Consider the following 19503-nt stretch of genomic DNA (forward strand, 5'->3'; position numbering starts at 1 on the left):
GAGGTGGGCCGGTCAACTTGTTGGTTAACTGGGTGAGTAGCTAGTTGACTAGTTAAGGAGCACAGCCAAATTGTCAGAGGCCCAGTCTTGACTCAGCCGATCCCAGTTCCAACCTCAGCCCAGCCACCCAGTTATGTGGCCTTGTGTGGAACCCCCTTGGTGCCTCAGTTTCCCCTTTTACATGACATGGGCTTAAGAATCTCCCCACCTCCAGGACTTGGGTTGTGATTAGGGGAGATAAGTGGACAGGAAAGCCCAGCACATGGTAGGCGGAAACCTGGCACGTGGTAGGTGGCCACTAAATGCCCTTTGCAGAGTGCAGCTTTGCTACCCAGCTCCCAGCGAGAGACAGCCATGGTGCCACATGGACACGGGCTCCCAGGATGCGCCAGGTGATGCCCTGCGTACTTCGCTGCGGCGGTCTGCACACGCTCCAGGCTGCGCCGCAGACGGGGCGGCCACTGCTGAGGTGGCTCCACCAGGTGCGAATCGCGTCTCATCCCGCTTGTCTGGACGGGCATCTTCCTTCCTGTGCCACTGGCCCCGAGCGCTCTTCTCCGTGGGGCAGGAAATTCACTCTGAATACAGACATTCTTTCTGGTTGGCTTTGCAGCCACCGGCAAACAAAGACCAAGTCCCAGTGGCCTGTGTTGGAAAAGGTCCCCTAAGCCTGCATCTGGCACATCCTCCTCTCCGGAGGCCACTAACCAAACAGTACTAAGGATGAACCAAATACTTTATGCAAATACGTCAATAAAAATAACACAGCACACAAAGTCAACTTGCTGCCGGCTGCCCGCGGAACCTGGATGGGAACAGTGACAACTGGACACTTGACGTGTGAAACACACCAGGTTTTTCTCAGCCCTATTCTCTTTCCTGAACAGGATGACCTTCCTTAGGTCACTTCAGTTGCCTCAGTGGGTATTAAAAACTTGCTTTTATTTCTTGACTTGGCTGGCAGTGCCAGAAAGGGTGCATGTGAGCCACCATGTGGCTGGGGACCCAGGGGAGATGGCCTGGTCCTGAGTAAGAGCCCACTGGGTCGTCCCATCATTTGACTTCTTTATATCCAAGAAAAGCGTGGTCACATGGGTGAGTTAGCTTTGTATTACTGTAATAAAATACATGAGGCAACCTATTTATAAAGAAAAAAGGTCCATTTCAACTCACATATTTGGAGGTTCCAGTCCGAGGGTGAGGGGCCTCATGATCTGAGCAGAACATCAGAAGAGCACATGGTGGAGCAAGGCACTCACTTCATGAGCCAGGAACCAAAACAACAGAAAAGGAAGGAGGAGGAGGAGGAGACTGGGGCCCCACAGTGCCCTTTACAGCACCCCCCGCCCCAGTGACCTAAGGACCACCTCTTACCAACAGCACCACTTGGAACCAAGCCTTCAAATGTGGGTGTTGGGGGACATTTATCCAAATCATACCAGCAAATGTATAATTTTTTTTTCAGTGCCACAAAACCCACAAACTGAATTTTTAGTGTCACCATCAAAACATGCACTTAAGTTTTTAGAGTGGAAATCACTGTCACCATCTGGTACGGTCTGGATCTGAGGTGTCCCCCAGAGCCGTGTGTGGGCCAGGTTCAGAGGACAATGACTGGGACAGGAGGGCCTCAACCCAGTCGGTGCACTCATCCCCAACAGGATTCCCCGCGTGGCAACTGGTGGCAGGCGGGTGTGGCTGGCCCAGGTGGGCCTGGGGGCCTGGCTCTGGTGTGTTTTGTCCGGAAGGTGGAGTCCCCTGCTTCTGGTCAGCGTGCGAGGGGCTTCCCTGCACCGCTCTTCCTCCATGAGGTCCTGCCTCGCCTTGAGCCCCGAGGAGCGGAGCCAGCCGTCTGCAGACGGACACCTCCAAAACTGTGAGCCCTCCATAAATTTTCCTCTAAAATTGTTCTGGTTGGACTTTTAGTCCCAGCAACGAAAACGCTGACTAGACCACCATCTTCCCAGGGACCTGGTGTTTTCCTAGAGGGTGACCCTCAACCCTGGATGCCCAGCCTTGAGAGGAGACGGTGACCAGATAATCCCAGGCTGCCCTCAGTTACGGAGGCCGCTGGCTGTGCCTCCCCTCCTGGAGACCGGCCGGAACTCTCTCTGAAGTGAAGGTGTGGGTCTGGTGGAAGTAGTCAAGGTGGTGGCCCCCCGACGGGCACGTCTCCAGCCTCAAACTCCCGGTGCCCCATGGGAGGATTTGCCAAGGCTAAGACGAGCGTGGGGCAGCCGGGCCTGGAAGGGCTCTTCTGTCCACAGAGGAAGAATGGCTTCCGGGAAGAGCCCCTGGACGTTCTGCCTGAGCGTGGCACTTACTCAGAAGCACGTGGATCCTGGACCAGAGGCTCCGTGGAGTTCCTGAGACAGGCGGAAGCTCAGAGCCACCCCAGACACGAGCTTTAAGACCTGCATTCCCGCGCGAGACCCTGGCGAAGGCTGGGACAGCTGGGAGCTGGTGCCCAATGACTTAAGAGGGCTGAATTTGGAAAAAAAAAACCACACTGGGTACAAAGACAAGGGCGTGGTGACCCTGCCCAGGCTTGTCCTGAATTTCTTCTGGGAAGAAATGTCCTTTGAGCAGGAAGGGAAAGAAGGAAGGGCTTCTGGAGATGGAAAGGAGAACATTCCAGAACAGACAGAGCAAAGTATGGAGATTTAGAGGGAAAGAGGGAGTGGTAATTGGGGGTCTTAGGGGTTTCCCACCTGAGTGGGGGGCACCCTCCTCTAGCCCAACTCTCCCCAGAACCCCCAGGCCCACCGTGGAGAATCCCTGGCACCCTCTTTCCATCAGTGCTGTGAGGTGACTTCCGTGGGCCAGCCTGGCCTGGGACTCTGGTGCGCACTGATTTGGGTCCCAGTATCATGCTGGGCACTTCCCCTGCCCTATTTCCCTTTTCTTTCTCTCTTTTTTTTAAGGATTGAACCCAGAGGTGCTTTACCACTGAGCTACATCCCCAGTCCTTTTTTTTTTGATTTTGAGACAGGGTCTTGCTAAGTTGGTGAGAGTCTCCGTGAATTGTCGAGGCTGGCCTCAAACTTGCAATCCTTCAGCCTCGGCCTCCTGAGTCGCTGGGATCCCAGGCATGCGCCAGTCCCGCTGTATGTTTTCACGTATTCTTAAGGACAGGAGCTGCTTCTGGAGAGGTAGGAAGGCAGAACCGCCCGGCACGTGTAGACGGGACCCAACTGCCCAGCCCAGTCCCTGTCCTCACGCCTCACTCGCAGTATCTTTGAGAAAATTAAAACTCATTTACTTACGCACATCCCCAAGTTTCCTCTCTCATTAAATGAACCTAGTATAGCAGTGTGTACTTTTATCCCTTCTATGACGATTGAATAGATCACGTATAGTTTGGTGCCTTGCTCCCGAGACAGCTCTGGGATGGAAATCTCTCCATGCGATGCGGGTCCAACAGCCCTAAGCTGAAATTACAAAATTCAAATTGTTCCAAGGTCTGAAACTCTTTGAACACCAAGGTGACACCCCCGACAGAAAGTTTCTCACCTGATCTCATGTTCGAGGCTCAAGTCCAAAGGCAGGTGGCTCTAAAAATCCTGCATGACCTGACACTTGGGCTCTCCCTCTAGATAAGGTGTGTGTGAAGCACGGGCGAATTTTGGGTTCGACCTGGGTCCCATCCCCAAGAGAGCTCACGAGGTGTATGCAACTTTTCCAAAATCCGAAAAAGTCCAAATTCCAAAACACTTTGGAGCCTGAGAATTTCGGATAAGGGAAACGCAAACTCATTGTTATCACTCTTAACTTTAATGAAGCTGTGCGTAGCGGCACACGCCTGCAATCCCAGCGACGCCGGAGGCTGAGGCAGGAGGATCACAAGTTCAAGGCCATCCTGGGCGACTTAGCAAGACTCTGTCTCAAAAAAAAGGACAAAGCTGGGCATGTAGCTTAGTGGTAGAGTATCCCTGGGTTCCATCCCCAGTGCCAAATAAAATAAAATAAAATAAAATAAAATTTAACCCTGTTGAACAGAGGAGGAAAGCGAAGATCTGGGAATCTGCGTGGGCTCTCCCAGTAATGATGCTCTGTCCCTGTGGCGAGGATCCCGCGACCCTGCCCTCTCTCTCTCTCTGGTTTAGCTTATCGTGGGGACCTTGAAGCTGTGCCCAGGGCCACTCACACACCTCTCGTTGCCACCCGTGTCCCCCGTGCCTCACTGACAGCCTCTCGTCCCCTGTGCCCACCTGAGATTGGCACTCGCCCCAGACTTCACCTGCCTCCTCTGCACAGGCCTTCCACCTGCCACCCCTCGGGCTTTGATGGCACCTTTAAAGACACAGCTACGTAACACCCGTGTCCTGAGGCCCTGCTGAGCCCCCTCCACACGAGGCATGCCCAGAGGGCCGGGACCATGTTCCGCACCTCAATACTTTTCCTCACCTTGCCTAAGGCAATGCTCTGTATGCCACTGGTGCTTAATAAATGCATTATGAGTGATTGCCTGGCCCCAGCCCGTTCCAGCCAATTAGGCCCCGGTTCCCAGGACAGCTCTGGGATGTCCGTGGCCTGCGGCTCTCCTGACTGGCTGGCCTACTCGGTCTAACACTCGTTCCTGACCTTTATGGTGCGTGGCTGCCATGGCTCTGCTCTCCCAGGAGAGCTAGCGAGCGGATGTTCCAGGTCCTTGGCAATCACAGGAAAGGGCTTGATCCGCAGGGCCGGCCTGGCCTTCCCGGCATGGATTCTCAGGCCTCTTGCCCTTGCCTCTCAGAATCCTATTCCGGGGCTCTTGGTGGCTCTGGACTCAGCCCAGGGTTTCTCAGCCTCAACCCTGCTGACCTCTGATGCCAGGGCGATCCTCTGTTGTGGGGTGGCCTCCGGCAGCATCCCCGACGCTGCCCACTAGATGCCAGTAGCACCGCCAGGGGTGACAGCCACAATATCTTCATCACCAATGGCCCCTGGGGGCAAAATCGCTGCTGGCCGAGAGTCATTCACAACTAGAATCCTCCCAGGAGGGCCAGCCCGGGAGAGGCTGTGGCTTCAGTGTGGGCGCTGAGGGTTCGCGTCCCCAGGCCTCTGTCAGGGAGGTCACATGCGGGGAAGGTGCCTGGGCACGGTGAGCAAGAAGGACGGACACAGCAGTCCTGCGGTCCTTGCCAGGAGATCCTGTGGGCTGCCTTTGCCAGATCTGGAGATTTTCTTTCTTTTTTTTTTTCAAGAGAAGCCAGAAATCCTTTCATGTAAAATCTCCCGATTCTTAAATGTTGGCAACACAGGTGAATCATTAAAAAACATGGAAAAACAGAATATGGCTGGGAGCCAACCGTGGGCCGCTGGCTGCCAGTGCTGCAGTCTTCCTGCGGGCGGGCGTCGGTCCTGGAGGCCTGGGAGGCTTCTGCCCCTCAGAGCCCGCAGGTCCCAGGGGTTTGTCTTGGGCACCAACAACAAGCCCCCTGCTCACTCTCTGAACCAGACAGTTCCTGCCCATGTGGGCCACTCCAGGCCCCTTCTGAGGTTCCATGCCAAGAAGTCTCAACTCCCAAGAGGGAGAGAACATGGGCAAAACCTCAGGAAGGTGTTCCTAAACCCTGAGCTCCTGCCCGGCTCTGATATTGATTTGCTGTGTGACCTCAGAGAATCACACCCCCTCTCTGGGCTTCAGTTTCCTCAAATTATGACAGAGAAAGAGAAGGAGGCTGGATGTATGTCCTCTATCTCTGGGGACTTGAAAGAGCACTTCTGCATGATAGTGCAGAGTCCGACTGGCTTGCTCGGTGCCCAACAGACGTTCCCGTGGCCATACTGACCTGGGCAGGGCCGAGCTGGCTCCACGTCCTGGCTCAGGCACCTGCACTTGGGAGTGGCAGGTCTGGGTGGTCCCTCGAGGGTCCTTCCTTGGTGTAATTCATTAGGAGGGCATCCGAGACTGGAAACCACCGTGACACTGGAGAGACCCAGCCCTTGATTCTGCTGGTGCTGACGGCAATGGTCTGGGCTAGGGAGATGGTCCCCAGTGTCTCTGAGACAGGTTCCCAATGGCTGTGCCCTGGTGAGGCTGAGAGGAGGAGAGGATCTGGGCTCTACCTGTCCATCTGCTTATCTAGCTGTCTAACATCTATCTATCTATCTATCTATCTATCTATCTATCTATCTATCATCTACCATCTGTCATTCATCTATCTATCATGTATCTATCATCTATCACCTATCTATCTATCATGTCATTCATCTATCATCATCTATTCATCTATCTACCATCTATTTATCTACCATCTACCTGTCTATCATCCATCCATCTGTCCATCTTTCACCCACTTTCTGGTCTTGCCCAGCCCAGGGCCTGGTGCCCACCAGGTGAACCCTGTACCACTAAGCCACAGTCTGTCACTTTTCATTTTTTATTTTGAGGCAGCATCTTACTAAACTGCCCAGGTTGTCCTCAAACTTGCGATCCTCTGCCTTGGGTTGGAATCACGGAGCGTGCACCACCACGCCCAGCACTGGAAGGTTATCTTGTCCATTCTTCTGCTTGTATAGGTGGGAAACTGAGTGGGGGACTGATGGGCTGGGGAGGGAGGGCACAGCGTTACTATGTGGACTGAAAATGGGGTTCAATATTTCCAGGCCTCCTGATTTTAAAAAAAGAAGAAGAGGAGGAGGAGGAGGAGAATCTTAATTTTTTGGTATAAACTATCCTAATGTTAAAATGTTGGCAACTAGTTTTTAAAATGCTTTTTAGGAGATACTATTCCTAGAAAAGAAAACATTCACAGGCCAAAACTGGCTTTAAGGATTAGCAGTTTGCAACCTCTGCTGCCCCTCTTATCCTCAGTTTGCCCAGCTTTATAATGGGTGTGAACACGGTAGCCCCTGCCCCACAGGGCAGTTCAGAGGTCAGAGATGGAGCAGCTACATCCTCAGTGCGTGGTAGAAGCTGTTTCTAACCAAGATGTGAGAGGCTTTCCTCGGGCACGCTGGGAACGGGCTGGGGCGTGGAAAGGCTTGTGCAGATGGGCACGGGGCCGCTGGGACACCCTGAGCCAGGAGAGACCCCAGCAAGCGCGCCCTGCCGGCCTCCCAGTGCTGTGAACATGTGGTGTGTTCAGACCCTGCCTTCCATTCACGGGGACTTGGAATCAGGCCTTCCCAGCAAACCCTTGGCCCCAGAAATCCCTGCAGATGGCCCCGTGGGGCGCTGATCTGGGAGAACCAGTCTGCTTCCCAGGGTCACATCTTTAAAAACAAGAGCTTCTTCCCCAGTTAGCAAAATATACGTCGGCTGGTTTGTTTGACGGGGAGACTTCAGGGGGACCCTGCCAGTCCTTCCTTCATATCTGTTCAACAAATCTGCCTCCTGAAACCAGTTCCAAAGATAGTTAAAGGACAATTCTGGGGAAAGAAGAATTTAGAACAAATTCTAATTAGTCCCACTGGGACCAGGGTCCCAAGAACCCAGAGACCAGGGCCTGGGGTTACTTCCCGACGACCAGAGCACAGAACAGTCTGCCTCCCCCCCTAGGTCTGGCCCACACGGGGGCCGCTGGGGGCAAAGTCAGGCCCGTTCCCAGCCTTGCTGGGGACCTGGCAGCCCCTGAAGCCCCTCCTTTGCCAGTGTGGCCGGGACACGCTCTGCCTCAAAGACGGAGAAGCCCGGAGCGGCCCTGGGTTCTGGGGGCGGACGGGCAGGCCTCGGAGCCCGCAATTATGGGGAGAGGAGCCGCGGACATGTGTGGACAGGCTTCCGGGAGCCCAGGCAGGTGGCCTCCTGACACGGGCGGCCCTGAGTCTGGACTCTGCATCAGGAAGCCATCCATGGAGGACAGATTATGCAACCCTGAAAATGTGACCTTGTGCTGCTCTTCTTCTGCGTCCTAGGCCACTCAGAGGGCAGGCAGACCCAGCAGCCCTTCCACTGGGCCACTGGGCGGGGGTGGCCCTGAGCTTTATCAGCATGAGGCCCCTGGAGGCTGCGGGCCCTGCCTCCTGACATCCTAAGCCGGGAGGTCTGGGCAAGTCAGGGACTTGCATTTCCCATAAGTGTCAGGAGTGTGCTGAGGTGGCTGTCCGGGCGCCACCCTTGAACTGCTGCCCTAGGGCTTGCCTGGGTCAGCTTCCCTGCACCCTGGATCTGCTGTCTGTCCCGGGCAAGTGTCTGAGTCTCTCTGGCTTCCATTTTTCTCACCAAAAGGAGGAAAGAGAGCTTTGTCTTTGAACAAGTAACCCCCCCACCTGGAGTTGGGCACCTAATCGCCGATTGCAGGGGCCCACAGAGGCCAGGCATGGCTACACAGGCTTCCCACCCTACTGTGTAACTTGCTGGCAGCCACTGTGGCAGCTGAGTACCTCCAAAGCCATGGGCACTTTAAGCCTTAAAGGGACAGCCCAGGGCAGCTCTGGGCCTCACTGCTCACCTTGCAAGAATCTGGAAGCAGTTCACGAGCCTGGCTCGGGGCATTTTGTTCTCAGGGGACGGTGGACGGCAGAGCCTCAGCACAGTCCCAAGGACCAGGCATCTGTGCCCTGGAAAGTCCTATGCGGGCCAGCGGTTTTCTCATCGAGCACAGGGTGGGGAGCTTCCTTGCAGAGGGTCTGACGGCCTCCGGCCACAGTGGAGGGCAGGCGCCAGCTCGGGCAGAGGCCAGGTGCGGATGGAGTGAGGCACAGAGCGAGTCAAGGAAGGAAGGCTTCCATTCTGCCCTGACCCAGGCACTCCGCGGTCACTAGGACCTGCCCACCTCTGCTGCTCCCGCACCCACCCTGGGGGGTAGGCTGGGGTTCTTATCGCCACTTACATTGGGAAAATGGAGGCCCAGGAAGGAGGCCTGACTTCCCACTGTCATGGAAATTAAAGGGCGGCTGCAGAAAGGAAAGCGTCCGGCTCCATGCCTCTGCCCTGGCCCCACCGCAGCCCTCCAGGTCCCCATGGTCACAGCAGTGGAGCTGGACTTGGGAGAGACCAGCTGCCAGCTTCAGGAGTGGGGTGGGGCCGAAGGGCCAGCCCAGCAGGGGCCAGGAAACACTTTCTCCTTTGCGGAAATGGGCGGCGCTGCCAGGACCTGCCCGGGGCTACAGGGTCAGTAAGTGTCCCCAAAAGGTCTGTGTTAAAGGCTCGGTGCTCCCGGGAGGTGGTGGACACTTAAAGAGGCGGGCGAGGGGGAGGTCCTCCAGTCCCTGGGGCAAGCCCTTGAAGAGGAGAGCGGGGCTCTACTTCTCCCCCTCTCTCTCCCTTCTCCCCACGAGGTATGTTCCACCACGCACCCCCACTACAGAGGGTGCCCCACCACAGGCCTAAAGCGATAGGTTCACCTCCACAGCTATGAGCCAACATAGACCTTTTCTCTTCCTAAGTTGATTACCTCAGGTATTTGTTACAGTACCAGAAAGCTGACTAACATGCTGGCGCACCACAGTGCTCCTGCCAGGCAGACTGCCCCGGGGCTTGCCTCCTGAGCCCAGTACAGCACCTGGACTTGTTGAGTCAGTGAATGAATAAATGAAGACAGATCTGGTTGAAGTACTGCATATATTTACCAGCCCTGTGATCTTGGATCTTCACCTCTCTCTATCCTGTTTTTAACTGTAAAACATTATAATAATTATTATGGTAACGATGACACAGTAGTTAAAAGAATAGGCTCTGGAGCCACAGTTGTCTGCACTTGAGCCCTGGCTCTGCCTCATGCCAGCTGTGTGATCTGAGGCAACCTACTCAACCTCTCTGTGCCTTGGTTTCCTCATTAATAATGTGAGGATAACAAGAGTACTTATATAATTGTACTTGTATAATTGGGGATTAGATGAGCAAATGGGCGTAAAATTCTTTATCTAATTTTTTTGGGGGGGTACCAGGGATTGAACCTAGGGTGCTTAACTACTGTGCCACATCCTCAGTCCTTTTTTTATTTAGAGACAGGGTCTCACTACGTTGCTTAGGTCCTCACCAAGTTGCCAAAGCTGGCTTTGAACTTGCCATCTTCCTGCCTCAGCCTCCTAGCCACTGGGATTTCAGGTGGGAGCCACTGAGCCCGGCTCATTATCTGGTATTATTAATACTCCTTAACAAGAATGATCCTCTCTCTACACGTTAATTGAGAACCTTTAAGTAAGAAGTACACAGCAGCGTGCCTGGCACAGGAAGAAGAGCTTAGCAGCGAGGGCCCGTCATCTTCTCTTGGGCCCTTGGCCCTCTGTGTCTGTGAAGGAAGTGGATTCCCAGCAGGTCTGACCGGTGAGGGTCAGGAAGGGGGAGTTCCACTAGTGGCCACTGGGGGCAGCAGAGGGTCCACGGACTGAGGATGGCTGCAGGTCCCCGGCAGGAGGAAGGAGATGACCCGTCCTCTCTAGGCAGCCGTGCACTCTCCCCAGCCCCCATGTGAGAGTTAGACTCCCGACCCTTCATTTACTGGCCAGATCACCTTGGATGAGTCCTTTAGTCTCCCTCAAGCTGAGTTCACATCTGGGGCACAGGGATAGAGTGGTTGAGGGATGAATGAGCTGGAAAGCACAGCCCCTGGGGTGGTGTGAATGCTTAATAAATGACGCCTGTTACCAAGGCAGCTTCTGGACTATTACTGTGGACCCCCCAGCCAGACTACATGGGCTTAGGTCTCGCCTCCCTCCCTCACTGGCTGTGTGGCTTTGGGAAAATGATTTGACCTCTCTGTGTCTGTTTCCTTGTCTGCAAAATGGAGATGATAATAAGGGTACACTTATCTTTTGGGATTGTTGGGAGGGTTAAGTGAATAGTGTGTTCATCAGCTTTCTGTTGCCATGACAAAATGCCTGAAAATTTTCAACTTGTAGGGAGGAAAGGTTTATTCTGGTTCTGTTTTAGAGATTTCCATCCATGGCTACATTGTTTTGTGGCCTGTGGCAAAGCAGACTATCATGGTGAGGAGGACCCACATTCCAGAGAAGCTGTTTACTTCGTGTCCGTTGGGAAGCAGGGGGTGAGGGGAAGGGACCAGAGTCCCCAGTTCTCCTCCAGGGCACACCCCAATTATCAACTTCCTCCAACTACCATTTCCTCCACCTCCCAAAAGCACCATCAGCTGGGGACCAAGCCTTCACCACCTGACTTAGGAGACATTCCAGATGCAGGCCAGAATAAATATGCAAAGTTCTTGGACCCGCCCCTGGTGATAGTGCTATGTAAACATTTGCCAGTGTCGCTATTATTATTATAAATTGTAGCATCTTTGCTGTTATTGTACTTATTCTGAATAAGCTGCAACATTTTAACTTTCCATAGAAACCTTCCTGCCTGAAGTGAATTCCACAAAAGGGAGCATAGAAGATAAAGGTGAGATGTGGCCCCTGGATAAGGAAGCACTTTATCTTTTTGTTGGACTAGATCTAACTTGGGAGCTGGGTGCTGGGTGCCTGCCTCAAGTGCCAGAGACTCCAGAAGATAGCAAGTCTGAGGCCAGCCTGGGTGACGTAGTGAAACCCTCAAAATAAAAAATAAAAATATAAAGGGGTGGGGATGTAACTCAGAAGTGGAGCACGTCTGGGTTCAATCCCCAGTTCCACAAAAAGGGGGAAAAATTTTAATAAAGGTCTGACTTCTGGCCCAAGCAGACTGAGGCGGGGCGTGGAGGCCAGCTGCGCTCCGTGAAAATGCTCCCTTGTCCTGTTCCGCCCGAGGACTGGGCTAAGCTTCTGCCTGTAGAGCAGGCTCTTTGGAAGCCCCTGGAGGAGATCAGGATCTCTGCCAGGTCATTTAGGGCCCTGAGAAGACCATCAAAGGATACTGGTGAGCCCATGACAGGCCCATAAAAGTCTCCAACCTCGCCGGCACAGATGGCAGGGTAGACCTCGGGTAAGACCCTCCACCTCCAAGGACAAAGGTCTAAGCAGGTTTGGGGGAAATATCCCACTCTAATCCTCTCTGCTGCACCTGGGCCCCAGAGTCCTACTGGGATGATGGAGAGAAGAAGAGATCAGCATGGTCCCCGCTGGTGGCCGTCGCCACAAAGGCAGGACAGAGTTTGCCAAAGGGCCGCACAGTCTCTTTGGAGTCCCTGGGCATGGACTGCCGCCTGCAGATTCCCGTGGAGGTAACAGGAATACTTGTCAGGCTCAGAAGCAATGGGCTGTCACTCCAGGCTCCTCCAGGAATGTCCCTCTGTCCCGTTTTTGAGGTTTCGCCCGATGCCAGGCACAGTGCAGAGCCTGCCATGTGCAGAGAGGAGTCTCTGAAACCTCAACCCAAGACCAGTTACCATGATCAAGTCCATCCTACAGACGGGGAACCCGAGGCTCAGAGGTGAGATCTGCCCACGATACACACTAGTGAGGGTCGGAGCTGGGATTTGAGTCCTGGTCCCCAGCCTCCTGGGGTGGGTGGCCCCACCTGCTGGTAGGCATGCCCTCATTAAGTCTCCTCCCCTGACTGTGTGACTTCGTGTCTCACTACCAGTGAAGAGACTGGGGAAAGGTGGTGGGATGTCATTTCCAAGGTGAGGGCACAGAGACACCCCGGCTTCCGCCTTGCACCCGCCGTTTCTGGCTTGCTCTTTGGGGCGCCTCCATGGGAAGCAAGCTGCCATTTTGCCAGCAGATCCGAGAGCCAACAAGGAACTGAGCGTCTCTGTCCAAAACCCAAGAGGAACAGAATCTTGCCATAAAAGCAAATTTGGGAGTAGCTCCTCCCCAGTTCAGCCTTGCGTTGACAGCAGCCTGGGAGACCCCTGAGTCAGAGACACCCAGCTAAGCTGCTTCCGGATTCCAGACCCATAGAAAACCAGAGGCAGTCAAAACATGCTGTTTTAAGCCACTAAGCTTTGGGGTGATTTGTTACACAGCAATAAGGAACTCATGCACTTCACTCCTAGCCACACATGCAATACACACCCACACAACCACCAAGAGGAAGAGGAAAAAAGACCAGCTCAGGTGCCCCGGGCAGAGCTAGAAAGGCCTTTGGTAGCTGCTAAGTCAGCCTTTCGTTTCACTTTCACCAGTGAGAACACTTGGATGCAGAGACAGAAAGTCACTTACCCATGGTCACACCCAGCTTGGGAGCTGAGGGAACTGGTTATGCCAGCTGAGGTCTCCAGACCCCTGGGAAGTCTTTTTTGGTACCAGGGATTGAACCCAGGGGTGCTTAACCACTGAGCCACATCCCCAGCACTTTTTTTGCATTTTATTTATAGGGTCTCACTAAGTTGCTGAGGCTGGCTTTGAACTTGTGATTTTCCTGCCTCAGCCTCCCAGGCTGCTGGGATTACAGGCGTGCACCACCGTGGCCGGCCGTCCTCCTGGGAAGTCTTGCTGAGAGTTCACAGGAGTGTTAGGAACCGTCCAGCCCTCTGCAGGGCCCAGCTAGAGGGGTTTGGAGTGAGTAAGCCACACATCGGCTGGGAGACTGCAGTAAAACATCCTCTTCAAGTGTTAAAAACAGGCCAGGAGAAAAAGGACTGAAAAATTCCAGGGGGCTCAAATATCCAGAACTAAGCAGATGCCAAATATAAGGTTTCTTAGTACAATGCTTCTTAGGGTTTGCTCCTTAAGCCAAACAGATCTTGTAGTTTTCCTCCTGTGATCTAAAGGAAGTTCCCTTGGGAACCCGGGGGCGCCGTGAATAGACCTCCATTGACCCCTGTGTCTCCAGGTCCTTTCTGTTTTCCTTGGTGACACTCTGTCAGCCAGGGTCAGGGTCAGAGGGACTCCGTCTGGCCTGGGAACACAGAGCCAGGACAGCCCCCTCTCCTCCCTTGCCTCCCCCAATTCCTACTGCTTTAAAAAGGGGTCACCAGAAGGACTGGACAGGGAGACTCCTGCTGCTCTGCAGGGAGGGGCAAGACACATGTGCCCCAGAGAAGGTCTGAGGGAACCAACTCAGCCTAGTGTCTCCAGCACCCAGTCCCACAGGCTTCTAGAAGCAGGATTAGCTTCTAGAAGGTTCTAGTAGGGTCTCTGAGTCGTGATGCAACATCAAGTGGTGTTTTATTTTGTTTTGGTTTTTTAAAAGGAATTTCAAGGCAAGGGCAGAAAGTGTTATAGGGCCCCTTTGAGCACAGAACCCGTTGTGACTTCACCGTTCAAACACCCAGAGGCTGGCCCTGCCGCAGAGTCGCCAAGGAGACCCACCCTGGAGTTATCTCTGTGTGGGACCTGCACGGGCCGCTCAGAGCAGGAAACAGGCTGTCAGCTCTTGGCTCCCGGGTCTTGTTGTAGGACTAAACAGAAACGTCTGCTGGGCCAGGGCGTCCTTGTATGAAGAAACATACCTCAGGAAGAAGGCCTCCCCAGCAAGGCAGATGGCTTTCTGGTAGACTGGAAAGCATGCAGCCGCTGCCAGAAGCCCAGCGTCCAGCAGAGCTGTGCGCAGGGAAGGCAGGCTGCACCTGGCGGGAGGAGGAGGCCAGGGCCGCCAAGAACTCCCAGACAGGGAGGGAGCCAGGCCCCGTCCCACGTCCTAACCCTCAGTGTGGGGAACACACACAGCCAGGGCCCAACTGTGCTGAGTAAGGAGAGCAGCAGAAATTTCCCAGGGCTGTGGACTTGAGAACCAGCTCGAAGAAGCGCAACGCAACTGGGAAGTCTGCGCAGACTTTTTTGGGGTTGCAGAGGGGACTCATCGAGATGGCAGTGGAAGGAACACTGGTGGCCAAGGGGCGAGGCAGAAACTTCTAGACCTGTTTACTTTACCTTCTCTTCTTTCTCATATCTTCTTCTGCTTAAATTTTAGAGCTGCCAACATTCCAAACTTACAACATCTGGAAACGCTGGGTCCACATTCCTAGTGCATGAGACAGGGGCTGATGGCCACTTATTTGCCACAGTCCCCACCATTCCTTAATGTCTTCTTGATGCCGAATCCAAGCAACCAGTGTTACATAATCACACTCTCGCTGTCTTTTCCCTTGTCCCGGGGAAAGGGCACAACTCTGTCAAGAGTAAGAAAACAGCTGGGCATGTTGTCACACACCTGTGATCCCAGCAGCTCGGGGGAACTAAGGCAGGATGGCAAGTCCAAAGCCAGCATCAGCAACTCAGTGAGGCCCTAAGTAACTTACCAAGACCCTTTCTCAAAATAAAACATAAAAAGGGCTGGGGATGTGGCTCAGTGGTTAAGCACCCTTGGGTTCCAGCCCTAGTGCAAGCAGACACACACACACACACACACACAAAGTGGGAAAAAGAAACTTGGGGAAAGTGTGTTTCATTGTGGAAGTGAAAAATCTCCTCAGCGCTTACTATGCACAGGGGGTCTGTCCTGAAGGAATACCACCTGGAAACAAACCCAGCAGCAGGCTCAGCCACTCGCTCACTCATGCCCCCAGGTGGGTTATCCAAAGTTATCCTAGGCAGACTCCAGGCCCAGCTGCCTCTGGGATAAAGGTGTTCCCAGCTTCTCCAACCTCAGGGCCTAGGGCCATCTCTCTTCTGGTAATCTCAGCGAAGGCAAAGGAATCAGCGATTCCCAGCACCCCTGTCCTTGGTGTGGGGTCAGTTTTCTTCTCCCGGAATGGCCTGGGTCTTTCACCTGTGGGTGGTTTTCTTCTACTGTGCTGGCCAGCGCTGGGTGTGTCCGTCTGCCCTCCAGTGCAGCCAGGACCTCAGTTAGGCGGGGGTGGGGGTCCCAGGCAGCCTGCAGACCTCTGAAGCTGGGCCAATTTCCCAGTCATTGGGAAGGTGAGGGGGATGTGAGAGGAGTGGAAGCTGGGAAGGTCATGTGGTTAGTGGCCGGGCCACTGTGGTTGGCAAGAGGCGGGCCTTCTCGCCCACGGTCAGGAAAGTGACACGTGAAAGGTTTCAGATTTGGGGAAAGTGATTTGGTTCCCACAGCTTGTTGAAAAGTGTAGGCCAGTGACCTAGAGCTTCCTGCTGGGCCAGGGAGTCACTGGTTAGAGCCAGGCCGCGCAGAGTGGGCTGCGTGCTGCCCGGGAGCGGGACAAGGGACCCACCAGCGTGTGTGACTCCTGGCCTGGCTTGGCTCCCCTGGCTTGGCTCCCCTGTGTCTACAATGGGGAAGCCAGAGCTGCCTCCAGGGGCTGTGGGGAGATAATTAGTCCTCCTAAAGAGCATCATAATCCCCAGATCAAAGGGGACCCAGGCTGCAAGCACTTTATAGGAGCATCACCAGCCAGTGGAACACCCACTCCAGGTGGTGGGTTCAGATTTGCAGACCCTCCAAAGTGCTATGGGCCACAGGCCTTGGCTGGCCTAGTAACTCCTTCCACCCCCACTATCCTGCCTGCAGGCGGCTGCCCCCGTTGGGGAGTTCATAAGCAGCCCTGATGACGGACAGAGTGGGAATTGCTGATGCCCCAATTTATAGATGGGGAAACTGAGGATCGAGAGTGATGTGAGACCCCAGGCCTCCCACCAGATAACAGCCTCCTCTGGGTTTAATCCCCCACTGGTCCCGCGGGAGCCCTAAGGATTCGATTCACCTGAAGGATGGCGGGTCACGGAGGACACGAGCGAAGGAGATGTCCACCCTTTCCCAACTCACTCTTTCTACCTGTCTCCAGGGTGTCCTCTGCACACTGGAGCGCGGGGAGCGGGCTGCAGCCTTCCCTTGCCCTCATTCGAGGCCCTCAAAGATCTCGGCCCCAGGGAGCCGCTCCCGACCCGGTTGACGCCGCCGTCTCCCCTCTGACCCTCGGTTTCCCTGCGCAGGCTGGGGACGCACCGAGCGGCCGGGCGCACCGTGGGCTCCGGGAGGCGCTCCGGCTGCTCCCGGCGCCGGGGCGGGGCCGGGGGCGGGGCCGGGGCGGGGCGAGCGGCCCCTCGCCAGCCCGGAAGGAGCGGGAGGAGGAGCGCGGGGCTGGGAGTCGTTCCCACGTGAGGCTCCGCGGCGGATTCCTCGCGTGCGGCGGCCGCGGACGGCCCGGCGCCCGGCCGGACAGAGAGCCCTGGTCCCGCGCGCCGGCGGCCGGGCGGGCGGCGGGGGCGGCGCGCGGCTGCGCCCGATGCGGCGGCGGCCCGCGGGACTGTGAGCCGGGCGCCGGCCGTCGGAGCCCCCAGCGCCGCCACGGGCAGCGCCCCCCGTGTCCGCGGCATGCGGGCGGCCGACTCCGGCTCCTGGGAGCGCGTCCGCCAGCTCGCGGCGCAGGGCGAGCCGGCGCTTTCCTGCGGGGCGGGCGCCGGGCCCGCGCGCCCCCCGGGCCCCGCAGCCTGCGAGCTGTGCGCGGACGCGGCGAGGCCGGGCGATCCGCCCAGCGCCGGGGCGCCCTCGGCTCGAGCGGATGGCGACTGCAGCCAGCCGGGTAGGTGCGCGCGGGGCGGGGAGGCTGGCGCTGCCACAGGCCGGGGAGCCGCCGGGGCCGGGCGCGCGGGGGCGCTGAGGGCCGGGATCGGGAAGAGGCTGGTGGCAAAGTTCTGGCCGCGCGCGGAGCCCCGAGCGCTGGGCGGGTGCGGCGGGGAAACGCGCGGGACGTGGAGTTAGTTGTTCAGCAGGGGGGCGGGGGGCCTGGGGACTCCCCGCATTTCATCCTGAGCTCCCGGAGCGAACTGTAGGGAGAGGCCAAGGCCGCGCCTGTCCGAGGCGTGCGATCCCATAGCGCTTGGAGACCCAGCTCTCAGCTAGACCCCCGCGCAAGCGTGGGAAAGGGGCTGGCCCGGTGCGAAGTTGGGGCGGCCCAGCGACCGCATCTGTAACCCATCTGGCAGCCCTGTAAAGTCCCGAGTTGAGAGCCCCTTTACTGCCGCCCCTCCGAGGGGGAAATAGAAGGCTCCCATTTGCTGGGAGCCGAGAGCTTGCTGCCTTTCTGCTTGAACTCCGAATAATGCAGGAAGGAATTGCAGCGAGGGGGACAGATGCGGTGATCTAACTGCGTGTAGTTGGCCAATCCGCCCCACGTGGAAAATAGCGTTTTAGGGTTAAACTGTTCCCAGTAGGTGCGCCCATTCTGTCCACTTCAGGTCTCAGCTGGCTTGACCCTCCAGCCTCCCGAGTTAGGTAATGGGTGTGTGCGATGTGGGGGGCGGGGTGGGTCAGGAACCCCTGGATCCGCTTGATTCCCCGTAGGAAGCAGTTGAGAATGGAAGTCTCTTAAGGACTTTTCTGAGAAGGGTCTGTCACCATCAATTTGAAGTTCAGAATACTGTTTCCAGGAAAAAGGGGGGAGCACATGTTTTTCCATTATTTCTTGAACACCTAGTGTGTTCCAGGAATTCTTATGCAGGGTGTCCAGAAACCTTTATTGCAGCCCTGGGAGTGAGGCTGTGTGAGGCAGTTGAGGACAGAAAGACTCAGGGGTTGAGCACCTTGCCCAGGTGCTCACAGTCCTGAACCTTGGTACTGGAATTTCAGATTTTGTCTGTCGCAATTTGAGGCCTCCACCTTAGAATACCTCCCCAGGCAGCAAGCTCACCAGCCTTCCGAAATCCAGGGGCTTATTTGCCTAATAATTACTTCTTTCCGTTGAGGAATAGCAGCAAGTCTTGTTGATTCCCGCGTTGGCAGCGTTGGGAATGTTTGGGTGGCAGAGCAAAGCATTCCTCTCTGTTGCAGGGAGTTCTCTTCGTCCAGCGGGCCCAGTTGCACAGAACAGTTAAGGGCCAAGGCCTGTGGAAGAGTGTGAGGAGGTTGCTTCATCTCCTCAAGACTCAGTTTACCCATCTGTACAGTGGGAATGGGGGTACCAAGTAAGGACTGCATCCTTCAGAAGACAGTGTCTGGCAGCACCTTCCCTGGCTCACCACAGAGGCCTGCGTCCTTGCTTTGCCCTCCTGAACCTTGTCAGGGTGGCATTTGCCTGGTGTGTAAAATGCGTAAGTGATCCAAGGCTTTGTGTTATGTCAGTGGAAGTTGCTATTATGTAAACACGTGGAAGGCGCTGGGTGGAGATTGTAGCTGTTCGCTTTGTGTCTAGAGAGGCTCCATTCTTTGTTCATGATAACCATATCCTAATGACATGCTGTAGCCCAGAAAGGCCTGTCTCCCGCGTTCAGGGCTGGTTGTTTTCTGCTCACGCTCTTGGTGTGTTCCTGAAGGGGAGACAGCTTGGAGCTGTCTTTGCCGGGTTTCTGGTGGCATCTCTGGCAGGAAACAGGCTCAAGCCAGTGACTCAAGTCAAAGTTTTGCGTTTTCTCTAACTCCCTGGCTCTCTCCATCCTCCTCTTTCTCTAGGTCTTCCTTTTCTTGCAGAGCTGGGGATGGAGCCCAGGGCCTACCCCTTGCTAGGCAGGTGCTCCACTGCTGAGCTACACCGCAGCCCCGTCTCTGGTTCTTAAAGACCAGAAGTTTCAGAGGGCTTTCCCGATGGCCGGGCCTTGAGGCAGCTTGCACGGAAATGGTTTCTCCATCCAGCGATTGTCAAGAGGGTTTTCCTCTGGGAGGGAAATGGGAAGTCTCTGGCTACCGCAAGCTGAAACTGTTACCGAAATAAACCTTCGGCCAGGCTGTGCGGTGACTCGTCCTAGCATCTCGGCACTTTGACCTAGGCTGACTTGGCGCTCGGTTTAAGGAGCTGGAAGTGTTGCCCCGTTTGGTGGGAGAGTCGGGGGATTGACACCTCATGATGGGATGGACGCCTGGACACCCTCACGTTGTCCAGGAAGAGTGACCTAGAATCA

The 19503-nt window shown here is 55.5% G+C and overlaps 1 protein-coding gene and 1 pseudogene across 4 annotated transcripts in view; one reads left to right on the forward strand and one right to left on the reverse strand.

Moving 5' to 3' along the window:
- KAZN (kazrin, periplakin interacting protein) overlaps positions 1–19503 on the forward strand; it is a 1024745-nt gene that overhangs the window by 881991 nt on the left and 123251 nt on the right. For 2 of the 3 annotated variants that reach the window (XM_079142966.1, XM_079142967.1), the window contains exon 1: positions 16729–17192. The exons of the other annotated variant lie outside the window; for it this stretch is intronic. In XM_079142966.1, the coding sequence (XP_078999092.1) occupies positions 16985–17192 (208 nt within the window). In that variant the 5' untranslated portion in view covers positions 16729–16984. Of the gene's footprint in view, positions 1–16728; positions 17193–19503 lie in introns of those variants that run through there. 3 annotated transcript variants of the gene reach the window in all.
- Positions 1–19503, reverse strand: part of LOC306654597 (caspase-9-like) — a 462751-nt pseudogene that overhangs the window by 50683 nt on the left and 392565 nt on the right. The gene's annotated exons all lie outside the window — the stretch shown is intronic.

Source organism: Sciurus vulgaris (genome assembly GCF_902686455.1).
Source record: "Sciurus vulgaris genome assembly, chromosome: 1".
Lineage (NCBI taxonomy): Eukaryota > Metazoa > Chordata > Mammalia > Rodentia > Sciuridae > Sciurus > Sciurus vulgaris.